The sequence below is a fragment of the Leiobunum rupestre genome, chromosome 3 (genome assembly GCF_980474605.1).
Source record: "Leiobunum rupestre chromosome 3, qqLeiRupe1.1.hap1, whole genome shotgun sequence".
Taxonomy (NCBI): domain Eukaryota; kingdom Metazoa; phylum Arthropoda; class Arachnida; order Opiliones; family Sclerosomatidae; genus Leiobunum; species Leiobunum rupestre.
In genome coordinates this window covers 56118721-56137882 of record NC_143386.1, presented here as the reverse complement: position 1 = coordinate 56137882, position 19162 = coordinate 56118721, and the positions used below count along the sequence as shown (strand labels likewise).

Sequence of the window (19162 nt, the reverse complement as noted above, 5' to 3'; positions counted from 1 at the left end):
TGTGTCATTCTCTATAGATATTCTTGAACTGAGGGGCTGTGTGGCATACTATTTTTACACGTCTTTATACCAAAGCATAAATATCTTGGATACTTTATTATATATCATTTTGAATATTACACATAAAGCTTAAAGTACGCTTCATATACTGCTAAGACGAAGTTCATTTATATGCTTCTTTATTTGATAAGAGTATGGTATAGGGCCAACTTATATATGTCATTCTGCTAAATTGTTTTAAACCAATTATGCTCCTATTCGGCCTCTTTGATACTGGCATTCAAACGCAAACGTGGAAAGTCGTCCAAAACCATTTTGTCTCCAATATGGTCAGCTGGGTCGTCAAGGTCAATGGTGTTCTCCCTTGAACTAAAGGAATGGATTAAGTTAACAAGGATGATGTTTTTCTAATAAAATTTGCAAATAAGAACCTTTTAAATTGTTCAACCCCCAAATCATGATCTTCGGAATCAAGTTGCACTGGCAAACGCTTAGGCTGGGGTCGCATCAGAATGAATGGAAGTTCAGCGACAACTTCACTTTAATAACATTTAAAAGGCGAATTAATTTAGGCTTCCCATAAGAGGTTTATTTTTTACTTCGGGGAACTTACCCTCCGAGAGCTCCCAACAATAGTTTCACTTTAATGGTGTAGGAAATTATGATTCCAAACAAATCCTTGTGATCTTGATCCATTATACTTGAAAAGAAACGTTGGGAAAGTTGATCGTAGTTACCTAATAAGACCCTTGTTAATATACCAACTTACAGAGTTGATGAAGCCAAGCTAGTGTCCTCATTTTTCAGTTGTCCATCCAAGGCGACGCCTTTGTACTGGTTCTTATAATCAACTGAAGGAGTGATAGTTACCACTTTCTGAATAGTCGATCCAGGGGTGATGGGGCAACCATCCCTATATTACGTTCAATTAGGTTTTTGATTTACGATCTTTAATAATTGAAAAAACGTACTGCGACTCCGCTTTGGCGATGGTGACGTGGTAATGGCCACTAGCAAACATACAAACATCAATATTCTGAACGGCTAATTAACATAAGATAGGGGTCAGTATGAAGTCTTCACGCGGTTCAATAATGAAAGAAATATCGTACCAGATACCCTAATACTTTTGACGGTTTTATTCGAGTAATTACGGACAGTAATGTTAACCGGAATGTCTTCGCCAGGGTGGTATACTTGATGGTCAAGAGTAGCTTCCAATTCCATTTCGCCAGGGCTGAGCAAGAAGTCCTTTCGGATGACGCTGCAAGGTTGTCGCGAATGCTTAATTTGGGCCCATTGGATCTTTCGGATGCCCATTCGAACGGTACTCCTGTAATTATGGGCACCAAAATCAAACGTAAAATTGGTGTCCTCATATTCTCAAATTCAAACTTAGCGCTAAAACAATGGGAGACGTCCGCGATGTTCAAACGCCAAACTTCTTTTCTTATTTTGTTGGGTTCCCCCAGCTTCCGTTACCTTTTATGGCTCCTATCTTCGACAGAATCTCCCACAAATATCTTCACGTCGTAATGAACCCCGCATGGGGCACTGTCAGAATCTTCCCCTGAAAATTAAAAATGTATTATACGTAATTTAGAAAAAGGAATAAATCCCTCTAAAGACTGACCTGGTTGGATGGTCACGGATTGAGGAGCGTCCTCTGGAATTTCGAGTCTGAACGAAAACGCGTTGGCTCCGAGTTTCTTCATCAATCTGGTTTGCATCTTGTTGCTATCGTGGGCTGAGTCATTGGGTGGTGGATAGATGACCTCGGACGCCAAGTACAGTTCCTTGTAGAAGTTCAACCCCATGACTTCGTCTTCCTCCCGACCATATCTGAAGGTTGCCACGACTTGCCCATATACCTTACGTCCCTTCAAATACTCGTCATCAATTAAAATGACGCCCTCTAAACGTTAAAAACGTTGATGGTTAACCTCCATTCTGTTTACGCATCATTTTCAATTACCTACCGACGGGGTCCACGAATTTAATGTGATCAACAAAATCTCGCTTTCCCAGGTATACGGTTAACTAGGTAAAACATCCATTCATTTATAGTCAAAGTTTATGAAAAACCCGCTAAAGCGGAAGATATATTTAGAGGTCGGGGATGGTTAACTTTTATTCAATAGATAATGGACGTTATAACAACGTCAAATATAACACGCCTGCCATTATAAATATTTACAAGATCATATTTCATTTTACACCCTCTTAAAATTATTCGTAAAATGTTTTGATCAAGTAATTTATATTTCTGTATTATCCGATTAATTTTTTGATAAATTTGTAAAATTAATCGGAAAAACGACGTTTTTTAATCATTTTCCGAAATATTAACCGGTAAAATTCTTTGTTTACATTTTTTCCCGAAAAAAATCAATTTAAACATGGCTAATGATTAACCGTCCCCGACCTCTAGATATATTATTAAGTGATACCTTTCCGTTGGGCGAAACCTTCTTGTAAACTTTGAAACTGACAACCATCTTGTTTACGGTCGGGATACCGAATGTAAACGAGACTAATCATTGTACCTGCTTTTTAGCTTACATTATAATCTAATTAGCGCTCTCGGTCACCGATGGACGGCTACCCTCCCATCCTAAATAGGATTAAATTTCCAAAACTCGTAGTTCACTTATGTAGAGGGGGCGACCAACATTGATTTATATAATGGCCTTGAAAATACTTATTTTTATAAATATAAATCTAAATATTGGAAGTTTAAATTGATTAGTTTCAACCAATAGTTGATTTTATGCCCAACTTGTTAAAATGTTGCTCTTACGTCGCAAGATCCAGCTTTATTAGTGTATTCTTCGCACGAGCGATTTGCACGAGCGCTAGAAAAAGCTATTCTCCTCGCGACTGTAGCGCGCTTATAGACTGTGACGTATGAGCAACATTTAAACAAGAAGGCCACGTTACTTGATAAAAAGATTTATTAAGTTTAGTTTTCATGATCATAACGGTGATTGCCCGTGGGTACATCTAGGCGACTACTTTCTTAAAGGAGTAATGCGCATTTTCGTTGATTAATTTAAATTAATAAAAAATTATTTCGTAATAATCTTTTATCTTTAAGCCTTGAGTTATATTTCTAACAATCCGCAGATATTTGAAGTAGTTTTAATAACCTAAAAAAATCCCTCGAGGATGTTCGTAAACGGATTAGGATCTACAGAGTTAGAAGCCAAATAAAAGTCGAAAAAATGTTATAGGTAAACAAGAAAGCTTACATTTAGTAACTTGTAAAATTGCCGTACCTCTGAATAGCGGTTCGATACGTTACACCAAAAGTGTATAATATATCTTACGAGTGAAGTAATCATCTCCTTATACTGCTTATGTTCATTGCTGACCACTATCTGTAATCGGTGTACAAGCCCGTAGCTTTGACTGTACTAAAGTGATTACGTAATTGATTGCAGATTTAGCACTACCAAAGGCTGTACTCGCTGTAATCAGTGTACAGAATTTAAGGAAGTAGTTTTTATTTATTAAATAGCCTTCGCTGGCAAATCGCGTCGCGTCGCGTGACTTAAATAGAATGGAAGTCATGGCGCATGGGCGCGTGCGCGAAAATCGCAGGCGAAAACGTATGTGTGTTTGGGCCTTTATATTAACATTTTACATGCGGTGTACACAACCGCGGTTTGACGATAAATTCGAGTCCAATATAGAACTTTCGTCGAGCTGTGAAGCTACCATAAAACCGTAGAGTAGACTAAGGAAGGTTTCACAAGGACATCCCGCGCAATTTTTTCGTTCATAATAAGTCTCATCGCTAGATGGCGCCAGTGATTCAAAATAGTGGGGCGAAGCATACACCATGTACACTTTAAGGACTTAAATCTAGTAGCTAGTGCTTTTCATTTATCCCAAAAAACACGTGTTTCTGATTGTGAAATGTGAATATGTAAAGTAATCTTTTTTAAGCTTACCTCTTAAAATCGTGAGGTTTTCCAAAGATTTTTTGAACTATTTAATGAAATATCTACTCTCATTTAAGCGGGCGAAGATACTTTCGAAATGCCTAGCCGAAAATAAATCGTAGACGACAATTTTAAAATAAATCAAAAAATATCCCACGTGATCGCGGTTTCGCCAGAAATCCGCTAGGCGCGTGGCCGTCGCCCGAGGAACTACCTCGGTACACAGTGAAAGGCAGAAAGGGGGTACGTGCTACCACGCGCGGGATGTCCTTGTGAAACCTTCCTTAGTCACTAATTGACTTACACTTGTGTGGTTACTTGGGAATTAGCTTAGCTGATTATTATTATTATGTTTAATTTTTATGGCCTAAATAGATACTTCACTTGTAGGAGGTATATGATAAATTTCTGGTTAAACGTTCATTTTAAGGTTAACTCGTATTTATTTAAACTTACGCTTCTTGAACACGTGAATTTTCTTTTTATATCTTTCTCTAGGCAGTACATAGGATTAATGAATTCCATCGAACAATTAAATATCGGATAATGTACAGACAGGCGAAAACAACTATAATACATGTACAAAATCTCCTATCTCCTATAAATCGACTAGAAGGCACTGTAAAGAAGCCCCAATTATTCCAATTCAGGCTTTGAAATATTATTAACAAGATTTCCAACGAGTGAAATTAAAACCTTGGCAAAAATATCAACTACCAGTATTATAAAACGATAATAATATCGGATTTTAAAAGATTCCATCGTTATGTTTAAGATCGTGATTATAATAAATTACGTGAATTATTAGTGAATGTATACACTAATATATAAAGACCTTAAAAGTTTCTTAAAATATCGTGTCGCTATTAACATATGCTACTTAATTCGAATACCTGTAATATTTTGTTAGATCAAAGTGAATTGATTTGAATATAGTTCAATTAGTAAATTCCTGTTCTATACGTTAATGTATGGGCGAGCGTTTAACTCCTTTATTCGGAGAAAAAAACTAATCTAATATCAGCTACTAACGCGAACGACATTGGCGTTGTTGGCGTCCGCGAAAGTTAGACTGTCCTCTTCGACGGGCCACGACAGATCTTCCAGCAACAGGTAATTTTTCATTCGATCCGGAATGACTAACTCCGAAACTTTCCGAATGATATTTTCACCCAAAGTCCTCCTAATAACAATTCGACACTTGTCGGTCAAGTTCATGGGGTTGCATTTCATATGAACCAGCCAATCTTTTATGCTTTTGATCGGGTGGTTTCGATGGGAGGTCGGATGGATGTCCAACCAGGGGGTATTCCACAAGCAGAAACCGGCGAAGACCAAAAGGCGCACGCTGCGGAAGTGATTTTTACGATTGGCCAGACACAAATTGTCAATATTGCACGAATAGACGTTGCCCATGTTGACGTCGCTGCCGTATTTGATTAATTCTTCGGCGAACCGATATTTGTCCAAGAGAATGGCTCTGTAAAGGGGAGTGTCGCCCGGCGTGAAGCTCTCGACGTTCAACTTGCAACAGCCTAGGATCAACAGTCCCATTATTGAACGAAAGGAGTCGAAATCCGACTCGGAGATTCCATCAACGGCTTCGTGGATTAAACTTTGACCAGACACGTTGTTCCGCGAATTGATATCTCCTCCTGAACAAACAATGCCAGTTTTTGGCAGGAATACATTTATTTATAGTTAGGGAGAATAACTTTGATCACGCGCTATAGCGGCCAATCCATTCGTTGAAGTTTCTACGTTAACTTACGAGCGAAAGATATCTTTATGAATTGAGCGCTCCTAGCGGAATATTTTGCTTAGAATAGTTTTTTTTAAACAGACCAAAGGCGGAGAATTCAAACTTATTCATATTAAAATTCTATTATTGTCATGAAGAGGAAGAGGGTAAATAGTTATTATCCCCTAAATATAAATATAAAGATTTTTTTGAGGGGACTGATAAGTATTAAACGGGGTGGTGAAAAATGTAAGTTGGCTTTTAAGTCTCAAGGTGGGTGTAAAGTTTGAAACCCACCCGAAAAAAATACCCCCTTGGAACTTTTTTTTTAGAAGCTCGTTATGAGCGATTGTGACGGGTGGGACAATTCAGTCCGCTCGTCCATTTGAATAGTCAGGTGCGAGATATGTGTTACGGCCACGCCAACGGGGGATACTTGGGGATAGGGTTGGGACACCCGTGGCGGAAGTATGACAACCACCCGTTGGGTGATTAGTGGTCGTACTCAAACGGCCATCCACAAACTCTGCCTCCCAGACGCTTGGGATTACAGGAGTACGCCACTACTCCCCCCCCCCCCTGGAACTACCGATGAAATTCAGTTTCATAAATATCAACTGATTTTAAACTTCTTTTATAGGGAATATAACCGAAAAACCCCAACAAAAAAAAAGAAAAAGAGTCTGCCTCGAGAGCTTTCCCCTAGCTTCTACCATAGGTTTCCTGAAAACTTCGCCAACCTCCCTCTTACCCCTATACCTGCGAGTCAATCATATTATTCAAATCGTTTTTTTTATGATACCAGCGACACTAGTGAGCCTAGTAGGAATTCGGGCGAACTCACGAAAAACGCATTTTCAAAGTGCTACGCCTGTCAAATGTAATCATGCGCAAGGGGGGAAAGAACATGACGGAGAAGTTGGAAATTTTCATGGCACAGGGTGGCAGCTAGGAGCAACAAACACAGCACCCCACACAAGGAGAACGCAACCCGTCAAGAGTCGTGCATTTTCTTGAGTACAATTTTCATTGGCTAGACGCTTTAGCGCCTGCTGCCGTCGGAAGGGAAAAATTCATAAATTGTCTTCCCCCTTTTCGTAAAACGTTTAGCGTAAAGGCTCGTCCAATGAAATTTGTACACAAAACTGCGTTAGCGTGTTTAGAGGCTGGCTGCGTTCTCCTTGTGTTTGTTGCTCCTAGGTGGCAGTGTCGAGTCAGACTCTTTTTCTTCTATGCCTCTAAACCTTAAGTACAAGATTATTATTACAATAGTTGTTTCCATAAAATAAAATACAAAAAAAGTTAAAAGTATAAAATTTTTTCTCCGCGTCACGAGCTTAATCTATTTAATACTTTATTAGCATACGCGTTTCGCACGTGAACTTCAAATTCCAAAATCTTTATTGACCGTAATTGACGTAGAAAAAAAATTTACACGTGACCTCCCGTATTTTATGGAAACTCCTATTATTATAGATGTTAAATTAAAAATCCTTTTTTTTATTCAATATGGGGTTTTTAGACTTGTTTGACTATCACTCTCAGGTAGCGTTATGGCTAAATTTATAAGAATACGTATTAACAGAAGTATAGAATATAACCTTATTAGATAAGTATCATCATAAGTGTATACTATTGTTACATAAGTGTGACACTTCCTATTCTCCACATGCAAAAAATTTACTGAGAGCTATTCACGAGACAGACTGCATTACGAGCTTCGTCGCCGTTTCGCCTCCGCTTGCTACCGCATCACACCATAGACAGTATATATCCCTAAGGGGACGAGAAATCGCCTACCTTCCACTGCATTAACGTCGCTGTTTCTCTCACTGACGCTCTGTTATTGAAAGAGGGGGGGGGGGGGGACACGTAAGCTTCTAAGCACTTCAAATGACCTTGAAAGTTCCCGTTTTTAAAGTACGGCCGTCTTTATTCAGTTGGGGCCCTAGCATCGACACGAACTCTTGCAGCTGGCCGCAAAGCGACTGTGATGGGGTCTAAAAATCAGAGCGTATTCTCGTCCCCTTAGGGATATATACTGTCTATGATCACACGTAGCCTGTGACAGCGCCTCGCTAGGGGGAGATTTTCTTCTTGTGATAACGTCACTTCGTTACTACCTCTCACAATGTCAGTAAAATATTTCCCAAAGTGACAAACTTATGGAATAATATTATAGACATATAGTGAAACATGATTTACCGCTAGGTACTTTCTAATGGGCGCGAATTTCCCGATAAATCGCGGAAACGTACATCGAATCTGGCTAAAAAAATTCCGCCTGTATTACTCCGCCCAGCAATATAAAAATAACATTGCGTAGATATATTTATAAGCTTAAAGGGCAACGCAAGCTCTGTGGCAAAAAACAGAAAAAGCACCGTGCTTTTTACCCCCTACACCCCCACTCGGTACTAGCGAGACCACGCAGAGTTTACCGTAAATTTCGCACTTTGCATACATAGTCACACAAATGCCAGCTCACTTGCGTTGCCCTTTAATTGTGTGTGCGACTATTAAATTAACGTTACTATACCGTTGAGCAACGAAAAGAGTAAAAGGTCGCATAAGCGCCATCAGTGCTGCCTTTTTGTGAAAATTGCCTTTAAGTAATCGGTATAAAACCAGATAGGCCGGGACTAGTTGCGTATATACCCATAATCCCAAGCTTCTGGGAGGCAGATAATGTGGACGGCCACCAATCCTCCAAAGGGTGGTTGTCATACTTCCGCCACGGGTGTCCCATCCCTATCCCCCCTGTTGGCGTGGCCTTGACACATATCCCACCCTTGATTAATCACTTAGCGGTTAGTGGACTGAATTTGCCCATCTAATTTAAAAATAAATAAAATCGGATAAATTTGATAAATTTTTTACGGTTAATTGGAAAAAAATCTCTAATTGATATTGATCTCATATCAGTTTGTGCCCATTCAGTGGCGCACCCAGGATTTTCTTTGGGGGGGGGGGGGGGGCGATGATTCCCAAAACATTTTTAAGTAATGATAAGCAAAAAACGTTTCATGAAGGCTTCAGTCAAGCTTATTTTCTTCTTCTTCCTGGGGGGGCGCCACTGTGTCCATTACTAATCAACTTCCATATTTGATGTGGATTAACAAATTTCACATTTGCCCCTTCAGGTTTAACAAAAACTAGGGGTGATTGGCGCTAGTTTAAAACAAAATTTTGCGCATGTTGGCAGAAGATTTTTCTACTCCCTTTATAGGCATAGTAGTTAGAACAAATGCCACCACTTACGTCGTTAGTATATGCATTTTGAAGAACAAAATATTGGTGGCATATTCTATCTATTATCCATAGATCTTTATAGTGATAACAAAAAGATAATACATGATTCAGGTCAGAGCTGCGAGAATTGTGCATTTCCTAAAACATCCCTGTAGGAAGGACATTAACACAACAGGATATTGTCAAAGACTATGCGATGCAAGCAGACACAAAACCTGCTATAAAGTTTGTGTCATTCTTATAAGACAATATTATAAACTCGTAGAGTAACCTTACCATTCTTAACTAAAAGATCCACCATATCAACTTGGGCTCCTCTAACAGCAATATGAAGAGGAGAATCACCACAATCATCGTGTCTATTAACATTTAAACCTGTAGCCAGTAATTGTTTGCTAAGGCCAATCAACTTGTGATAAACGCTAAAATGAAGCATGTTATGGCTGGCCGTTATTTTGGCTCCAGCATTGAGCAATAATTGGACCATATCTCCATCTTTTTGAAAGACTGCTTCGGACAATGGAGTGTAACCTATATAACAAAAAAACCCTATAGTCATTTTACTCTTTAAAAATTATTATCTAAATTTACCATGAATTTCTTCAACATTAACTTTGGCACCTCTCTCAATTAGAATTTTGGCTACTTGATAATGGGAACGGCTAACAGCTAAGAACAAAGGTGTTCTGTCCGAAGCATCCAAAATGTCAATCTTAGCTCCGTGGTTTAATATTTTTTCTACAATTTTGGCAAATCCCCTGCTAGCGGCCAAATGCAAAGCTGACGACTTGTCACTACAATTGAAATGGTTTAACGATTACATGAACTGACACAACTACAAACATTAACTTATATATTTAAGTACCTAGTTTTACAATTAACCCTACTGCCAGCCTTCAAAAGCATTTCTGTAACTACTTCGTGACCTTTGCCAACCGCAAAATGCAAGGGTGTAAGCATTTTGCTATCAGAAACATTAACTCTACAGCCGGCATTTAGAAGCAATTCAAGAATTACTGTGTTTCCAAGCTCAGCAGCATAATGTATTGGCATTCGATCATAAAAATCTGCTAAATTGACATCACACTTTTTCTTCGGAGAAGAAAATTGCCTTAGTGACTTAAATAATCTCAATTCCCAATTTGAAGGTTTCGATAGTAATGAAAGCCCGCAGGTTCCTTCTTGTTCAAATCCAACTGCACCAGCTGGAGAAGTTCTACTATTTGTCTAAAAATATGCACCATAAATCACTAGCTTTTAAGATTTAAAAAGAAAATATTGTAATCACACATTGCTAGACTTATGAGAAACTTGATCAGGTGAAATTTTCTCCGTGTGCTGTTCCCACTGAAAACACGTAGTTAAGTACAAATCTATGTCAAGGGATGGATCATCATGATGTACTTCTACGACAGGCATATATTTTTCACATTCTAACAAAATTTGTATAGTTTTACAGCTTCCAGTTTGAACTGCATGTCCTAGTATAGTCTGGCCTGACTGTACTAACGCATTTACACTAGCACCTTAAGTGAATAATTCAAACTTGCAATAATTATTGTTAATACAGATTTTTATTGTCAATATTTATTTACCCTTTTTCAATAAGTCAACGATTTTTTCACATTCATTGTTACTGACAGCATGAAAAAGGTCCTCCTCTAAATCTGACATATTTTAACTGAATCATTTAATTAAAACCTAACTAATTTGAAAAATAAACAAAAACCATGGCGACCAAAAGTTAAAATTCTTAAGCATCCATGATGGATTTAATACAATTTCCAGATATAGATGGCGTGGTATATTAAAATAAAAGTAAAAAAATCCGCCAATTTTAAATTTTCACTGTATCTTGAATTTAACAAAAAAATTTGATAAATATTGATTTAAATTTTAAAATATGATTATCTAAAAACTGGATATAGAAGACGGTAACATATCAATTTAACAAAAAATATCCCATTTTGTCCTGTTCTTGTTTGGTTAGTCCTGATATTCTAGCTATTGGATCTTGCGGGTTTGGAATGCCTGGGCTACCTGCTTTAATCGAATTTTGAAGATAAACTTGGTGAGTCAATGAAGAGTGAGCGTGAGCTACACCATCAGCAGTCATTACAGTTAAACTTTTGAGGTTTAATTCCGAGAAATCTTCTACTAAATGGTAGGCTTTGGAATACTTGTTTCCAGAAACTGTATTCCAGATATTGTCTACATAAATGGAGCTTGAATTATTCTGTTTCATTCTGTCATGATTCTCGACGCATTTTGCTATTTCTGAATCCAGCATTTGAATAGTAAACGAAGACACATCACAAAGTGCTTCTTTCAATTCCTTTGAAAGACAATCATCAGACAACAGAAACAATGTTGTGTTTCCACTAGTTATAGAAATAAGGTTAAGCTCGGTCACATTTTCATCGTAGCTACATTCAGTTTGATGTAAAAAGGTATCAGAATCTTCGCTACCCATTCTATCTTGTACATTTTCGTTTTTGAGAAGTGCATTTTCATCACCGGGATTATAGAAAGAGCTGGATGGAATATTTGTATCGTCTGATATTTGTGTCACCTCATTCAAAAACAAAGGACATGTTTTCCCAAGGTAAGTTGGAGAGGCTACACCCAATTCCATACTCGATCCAAACTCAGTTTGACTTGAAGCTCGTGTATAGAGGTTATCTACTCTTAAATTAAGGGATTTTTCCCCAACTTCCGGATTCCATGACTTAGGTTCAAAGAAAGAAGAATCGGATGACTCAGTTTTGTTGTTAGGTTGAGGGGATAGTGAGCTTGCATTAGGTGTTTTCTGATCTTCAACAGATTTCATGTCGCTTCCAGTGGCAGTACTTGAGCTTTCAAGATTTTCATCTAGCAAATTCTTTGATAAATTTTTCTTCTTTCGTTGACGTCTTTTAAGGTTTCTCTTTTCTTCTTCAATCTGATTTATTTTCTTCAGTGATTCTTGAGCAATGCTACACGTTCGGAAAGAGTTGTTCTTCCTAATTCCAAATTTACTATTGTTTGATTCTGTTTTTGAAAATTCGGGAAGAGACAAGCAGGTTAGATCATTTAAAACGTCTTCCTTTAAAAGAGTATCTTTATCTAAATCTTCTGGTTTGGAGGTTGAAAGTTTAGGAACGTGAAGAGAAAGTGTGTTTTGTTCCTTCAACCAAGTATTTTCTTCAGTATCAGAACCCAACCTAGAGCTTCCCATAGTTTCTGATTCCAAAAGTTCATTATTAAAAGTTGATAAACAATCCTTTTTTCTTCTTAAAAATTTTGCTGGAGGATTTAACTCCAACAATTTCTTAAGCTCTGAATTTTGAAGATAAACTTTTACAAAGGAAAAACCATCAGGCATGGCTTGACCAGTAAAATTTTCTTCCATCAATTTTGATCCTCGATATTGACATAAATACAAAGTCAAAATAGGCGGTACCTGGGTAACAACAAGTTGTCGTTTGAAAATAAGGCAGCCACCAAGTACTGATGGAAACTTCTGGCACGATTTCATCAAAAATACTGCACTGGAAGTTAATGTGGGTGTTAAATTTGGTACTTTATATATGACTCCAGGAATACTTCCAAGTCGAGAATGGTCATGGCGAACTGATTTCAAGAAAAAAGTCCAGAGGTTTTTTAATTCCATAGCTGTATCACTGTTTTGCTCTTTCAACTCTTCCAAGAGACAATCTAGGTTTTTGTGGTAAAAGCAAAAAATCAAGCATAACGAATTCATTCCTTCCAACAGCTTTAAATCTGGAGAATCTATACTTCCACCAAGTAGAAACAAATATTTTCCCCATTTCTTGACAGCAAATTTGCCTCGTTCAAGTTTTATCAACTTTGGTGGAGAAAACAAAGACGAAGAGAACTGTACAGTCCCGTAAAGTTGTCCGCAAAGAGAACAAGCTTGATTATCTGGGATTTGTGGTGGATAATAGAATACTATTGCATCTTTTAGATCATCAGTTTCTGTTTTACAGTAAGAGGTATCTACAATGAAAAAGACTTGCATGCCGATGGTTTCCAGCATAATCGATAAAGTGTTCAATCTTCCAAATATGTGAGAATAGCGTTGTACATTGGGAAACAAAGATATCTCCTCAATTTTGTCTCTGTACTTGTTGAGATTCATATGATATTTTGAAATCAATCTCCAAATTCTGAGAGGTTCACGGCGTATACTGATAAAAAATGATAACACTTACATAAAGCATATAGATATACTGAAATATCGGTTTGATAATATGCATATTATTAACTGAAGCAGATAAAAGACCGAAACCACTGTTGGTCTGGGAATGAGTACTAAGTTAACCTCAAAAAAGTCAGGGGAGACCAACATTTATGGGAGACCAAAAATTATTAGGATTATTAATCCTTGGATTAATAATAAGACTATTATTAATCCAAGCTTGGGCTGCTAGCCTGCTTGGAAGTTGGCAAGCTATAGTGTAGTGTACAAATAAAAACCAAGGCTTACGGAAATCTTGAGCAAGCTTAATTTGCAACGTCAAATTCTAAATATTACTAGACAAAAACGATTGTAAGTTTATTATAAAAACTATATCTATAAAAAAAACTTGAACTATAAATAAATATTTAAAAAAAACTACAATCCCAAGGTAAAAGGGCCTAAAAATCTCCTTGCCAGTTGCCACTCACGTGTTTGACAACCTTCGCGTGCGTTCGTTTGTTTGTTGACATTTAAAAATTGCGTCACTTGATTGCGTCATGTTTACAAGCATTCTTTGGTTCTATGGTCGCATGTGGCAGAATGATAAGATTTATTTATTTATTTTTATTTATTCAGTTTTTTTTTTGTATTTGTTATTTATTTATTTATTTACTGATACCTATTAGAAACAAACACAGCAACCCACACAAGGAGACAACAACCCACACAAGGAGACAACAACCCACGCAAGGAGACAACAACTCGTCAAAAGTCGTGCATTTTCTTGTGTACATTTTTCATTGGTTAAACGTCGGAAGGGAAAATTCGGAAATTGTCTTCCCCCTTTCCGTAAAACGTTCAGCGTAAGGGTTCGTCCAATGAAATCTGTACACAACATTGCGTTAGCGTGTTTAAAGGCTAGTTGCGTTCTCCTTGTGTTTGTTGCTCCTAGTCCTAGCTGATACAGACTGTGAAGCGGGTGTTGGGTGTACCTTATGTACAGCCTTATAGGGATACAAGTTACATGGAACCTAAGCTCGCAAAGAGGGTGGAGACACCAGCTGACGGAACATCTTCAAGATATTTGAACATCTTCAAGTATACTTGTTAATCTCCCTAACCTTTGTTCCTTAACTCATTACTTTTCAATATAACCGTGTACCTATAAGCCATAACTACATTCTATATGCACTTCACGTTTACCAATAAGCTTATCAAGTTTAGTAATCTGCATTTTTCTTTAGGGTAAATAAATAAGTAATTGAATATAATGGGTTACCTATTATCATATGTAACATAATTACTCATAAGTATGCCACTGTACCATAAGTCGGGTGGGGCGTACTCCGAGCTCAGCGCTTCGGTCTCGCCTTGGAAGCGTCCCCCGCGAGGATCTCGTTCTGGTGGCTCTTATGTCCTCCCTTTCATGAGGACGTCAGTCCGGAGAAACTCATTTGTGCCATGGACTAATTAAAATTAATTAGTCCATGTTTGTGCCATCTTCAGTAAAGGACTGGAACTCGCTACCAGATCACTTAAAGTGTATCCCGCTTCGGCCAAAATTCTCCAAAGAACTAAAACTGTATTTAGGCTTAGATTACTAAACCTATTGCTGTTACTATTATCCTGTATTTTCTTTCTGTAAATACTCTACTTCTGGCGTGATGGACTTCGCCTTTTGCCAGCTCAATAAACTTTAGAACTTTAGAACCTTTATTCCATTCAAAAATCTTCACTAATGGTTTGTTTCACCACGAACCAGTAAAAAGGTGGACTACGTTAGATTTTAACCTTTATATTAATCCTGGTAATTTTGGGAGTCAGACTACAATTGGCTACTAACATATTTATTTAAGCCAATAGAAATCCTCTAAATTGAGAAGGAATTTTTTGCGTCGGAATTTTAGTCAGCCCAATGTAGCTTTATTGAAATTTATAAACTAGCTCGGTTTGTGCGGATAAAGTTAAATAATGAGTAGTTTATAGCGATTTCCACTGGGAAGCTCCGAGAGCGCCCCGAAATCGATTTCGACGTCACAGCGCGTGTCAAGATTTCCAAGGATCGCGGTCGAGCGAGTCTCCCAGTGAAATACAACCTCGTTTTAAGAGCAACTCTCGGGGCGAGCATTTTCCAGTGAAATACGCGGAAAGTAATGGCGGACAGTAATATTGTATTCGATAAACTTTATTAATCATCCATGCAGCGAAAATATTCCAACCACGGGCCCGGACCAAACAACGTCAATGGCACCTTGCTTTCCGTGCTATCCAAACTTGGAACTCCCTCCCCGCAGATGTACTTTCTGCTCAATCTCGTTGGACTTTCCGCAGCCGCACTCGGGAGTTTCTCCATTCTACCGTTTTTTTTTTTTCTTGCTTTTCACTTGTGGGTTATATACAAGCTATTCTAGCTTCGTAACTTGTATTTTTCTTAATAATAAATAAATAAATAAATACATGGTTAAGCCTAGGCGTAAAGGAGAACTTACTTCATTTTCGGAGTACGAATATACCTCATCCTCTATATATCTTATTATTTTAGGCCTTTATACAATTTCCGGCGTTTGCCTTAAAAGAATGGACGCTTCAATAAAAGATACTCGGTTTCTAATCCCCTCTCCAAATTCATCTGGGAAGGAGCTATTTCCGGTCGGTCGGTTAAACCACGGCCAACTTTGATTTATCGCGCATCTCTCGAGCTACAGCGGCCATCTCATTCGTTGACGTTTCTGTGTTAACCTATGAGCAAAAGATGTGTATGACGTCAGCGCCCCTAGCGGATTATTATTTTTAGTATAGTTTTTACATTGGGGACAATATAACCACAGTTTATAGGGGGAAAATCCTTGCTCGCGGAATTTCGACGAATGTGTTGGCCGTAGTAGCGCGAACAGCGCGTGATCAAAGTTGGCCGTGGTTAAACGGTTAGAATGGCTAGCCAAAAAGTCATACATAAGCCAATAGGAGACGCGTTTTTGCCCTCATGAGAATTTTGCGTCAGATAAGAAACGCGTCGGCTCACGTGTATAAGGAACATACTAATGTTAATTTTCGGTAATATACTTTAAGGTAAAATATATAATGTTACTAAAACTAAGTATTATTATCATCCTCTTATGGTATAAATAATTAAAATTGTATGTGTAATATTTTTATAATACCGGGCAATGTAAAATCTCATGGAGGCAGAGTTAATTCATTTCGTATAAACTTATATTTTGGAAAAAGATGAAAACTGATTCCTTTAGAACTAAACATATTACTTTTGCAGTACGGTATGCAACAAGTGTTTCCTTTTAACCAGGTAACTTTTTTGGCATGTTAAGGCTTAGCAAAAAACCGATGTTACGTTCGAGAAAGTTTCCAGCATTGAGTTGGGAATATTAATCTATAGATCCAATCAAATCTGCTCCCCGCTAAAAATCTTTTGAAAAATACGAATGTGCCGTCCAAAGAATATAAAGCCCCAGGAATGGAAGGATAGATATTATTGGCGGGTCGACCTCACAACGCCGAATTCTCCTTTCTCCGAATTCCCATATCACCGAATTCTCTTTTCTCCGAATTGATATAATTCCGAATTGCTTTTACTCCGAAAGTTCATATCTCCGAAGTCCCATTTCTCCGAAATGTATTTAGTGACCTCACATCTCCGAATTCTCGTTTCTCCGAATTCCCATTTCCCCGAATTCCCATTTCTCCGAATTCCCATTTCTCCGAATTCCCATATCACCGAATTCCCCTTTCTCCGAATTCCCATATCACCGAATTCCCATATCACCGAATTCCCTTTTCACCGAATTTACATATTCTTGCTTTTACTCCGAAAGCTCATATCACCGAAGTCCCATTTCTCCGAAATGTATTTAGTTACACTATGCAGAGTTAAACCTCCTACGTGTCACGCCCGCTTGTGGCTAAAGCAAGATTATTGAAATTAAATAATCTTGACTGAAGTTTTCCCTTTATTTTAATTTTTGGTCGTAATTAAATATGATGTTTTATTACAGTATAAGAAAATTATTTGGTAGCATATTTTATTGTTACAATACAAATTCTATAATGTAGATGTCATTGTGTTTTACGTCCTCTGTCAGAAGGGGACAGAAGAATGAATTTTTAATATAAAAACGCATATTAAGCTTTCAATATCCATGTCAGCTACAGTACACAATTAAATAAAAGCAGGAGCCGCGGAATTAGGGGGCAGGTAGGGCCAAATGCACCCCCATTTTGCATGGTAATGTAGGGTTATTTATGCTTTAGTCGTAGGAGCCAAGGAGGAGCTAGTCATGGAGTACTTCCGCGGTTACTGAATAAAACAGCTTTCAAAAAAAAAATTCTTACAAAAAATGTCAACGTTTTGTAAGTAGAATATGTTACTTAAGACAATATAAATTGCGGTAGATAAATAATTTTAAATAAAAAACACCAATATCAAGACCCTAAAAACTACGACTTTTTAAAATCGCGCGGGCAGACTGCCGTGGCTCCTGACAATCGTACCTTTATAGTACAGGCAAACCGGAAGGTGGGAAACATGCATTGAAACAGGGTCAATCGATAAATTTCTTGAAATACAAAATTCCACATACTATAATTAAATAATTTGTTAAAATTTCACTGTTTAAATAGTATGAAGTGCTCTTCTACGAATTATTGTCTATCACACGTTTAAAGAAAAGAAAAAAATCGCCATTTTTTTAAATGGCAACCTAAATTATGAAAAAGTCGAGCGAAAAAAGCTACATTTTAACATAACGAGTAATACTTTAGAACGTATAGTATAGTTATCTACCATATTATTATTGAGAATTATATTAGCCTTAAAAAAACGTAACATAATTTTAGTTTATAATTATAATTGCAATTTTATATTAATACATAATAACTATAAGTATGACACGTCCTATTCTCCCAATGCTACGTTAGTTAATGATAGTTTGTCTCGGCAATTACCATTCATCCTATGGACGAACAGATTTTTGCAAATTAAATTGGGACAAATTTTAAACATTACCCTGGTGTTTGAAGGAAGTGCTTTGGCTGGTACATAATATGTAGGTGTCATTTTTTCGACGAATTTGCAGTTTCTAATCCACCGATTACGCAATCACCCCACGACAGATCATCATTAATATCATTAACCGACGTCGTTCAGTGATACTTATGATTATTATGTTAATTATGATATTATATTAAATCATATATTTTTTTCAGTTGAGTGGTAATCAGCTTATTTTAATAACAAGTTTTTAACAATAAAAATATTTTGGTACAAGCTAGAGCAGTACAATTAGAATAATTACGTGGCGAATTGAACTAGCGACGAAATAGAACTTAATCGGCGATGATTAGGTTCCATGTCGCCACTAGTTCATTCCCCACCTAAGTAATTATCCCAATATAAGAGGCTCTAATAAGGGTACAAACTGGGCACTTACAAGGAGAGTCCCCGATGTGTTAATTGCCGATTTTGTTCAAAGTCGGGCGTATATAATCAAAGATAATTTAAACTCGTACCCTAGATTCGAAATCACTCTCTCGCGCGTGTACGATAGCGTTTACCCACTTCCCGCTGGAACTCAGAAAAAATTCGCTCCATGGTTTGCGCCTTACCGCAACCGATGGAGCCCGATTTTTCTGAAGTCACGTGCCGGAAAAGGGTAAACGCTTCGTAACAAAACCGTCAATGGGAAAGCTCTTAGTATTCGAATCTAGGGTACGAGTGAAGAATTTCGGTTTATTTCTTCTCGTAACAATTTTAATTTTAGGAGAGCGTTTGATTTTAGCAATCGGACTGAAACAATCCACTAAACTATCGTTTGATCGAATTGGTGAAATAACTAGTGAAACAAAGTATATTTAAAACCGAGAAAAATAGCTTTATTTTTGAGGACTTTTATTTTTTACAAGGTGAACGCTTTGGCGTCCGAAAAGCCAAAGATACCGTTTAAACCCCGCTCGTCTGCTTTCCGCTCCCCCCAAGAGATGACACTTAACACGTGTCTTGGGCCTTCTAGAAAAGGAGCATCCGCG

At 37.6% G+C, this 19162-nt stretch overlaps 3 protein-coding genes across 3 annotated transcripts; all 3 read right to left on the bottom strand.

The window, feature by feature from the left end:
* Positions 1 to 88: 88 nt before the first annotated feature.
* On the bottom strand, positions 89 to 2725 carry LOC149952700 (arrestin homolog). The gene is made up of 10 exons (XM_090170224.1): positions 2451 to 2725; positions 1980 to 2040; positions 1634 to 1915; positions 1483 to 1570; positions 1113 to 1333; positions 972 to 1044; positions 770 to 913; positions 614 to 700; positions 432 to 539; positions 89 to 369 (listed from the first exon to the last, which is right to left on the bottom strand). Exons 1-10 carry the CDS (start codon positions 2496 to 2498, stop codon positions 255 to 257), a joined length of 1227 nt encoding a protein of 408 aa, XP_090026350.1. The 5' UTR covers positions 2499 to 2725; the 3' UTR covers positions 89 to 254.
* Positions 2726 to 4388: 1663 nt separating this feature from the next.
* Positions 4389 to 13447, bottom strand: LOC149952698 (uncharacterized). Its single transcript, XM_090168721.1, has 7 exons — positions 13430 to 13447; positions 10536 to 10607; positions 10231 to 10466; positions 9806 to 10167; positions 9532 to 9734; positions 9217 to 9471; positions 4389 to 5602 (listed from the first exon to the last, which is right to left on the bottom strand). The coding sequence occupies exons 3-7, from the start codon at positions 10357 to 10359 to the stop codon at positions 4968 to 4970; spliced, it is 1584 nt and encodes a 527-aa protein (XP_090024847.1). The 5' UTR covers positions 10360 to 10466; positions 10536 to 10607; positions 13430 to 13447; the 3' UTR covers positions 4389 to 4967.
* On the bottom strand, positions 10614 to 13058 carry LOC149952699 (uncharacterized). The gene is made up of 2 exons (XM_090168720.1): positions 12944 to 13058; positions 10614 to 12864 (listed from the first exon to the last, which is right to left on the bottom strand). Exon 2 carries the CDS (start codon positions 12680 to 12682, stop codon positions 10883 to 10885), a length of 1800 nt encoding a protein of 599 aa, XP_090024846.1. The 5' UTR covers positions 12683 to 12864; positions 12944 to 13058; the 3' UTR covers positions 10614 to 10882.
* Positions 13448 to 19162: the final 5715 nt, after the last annotated feature.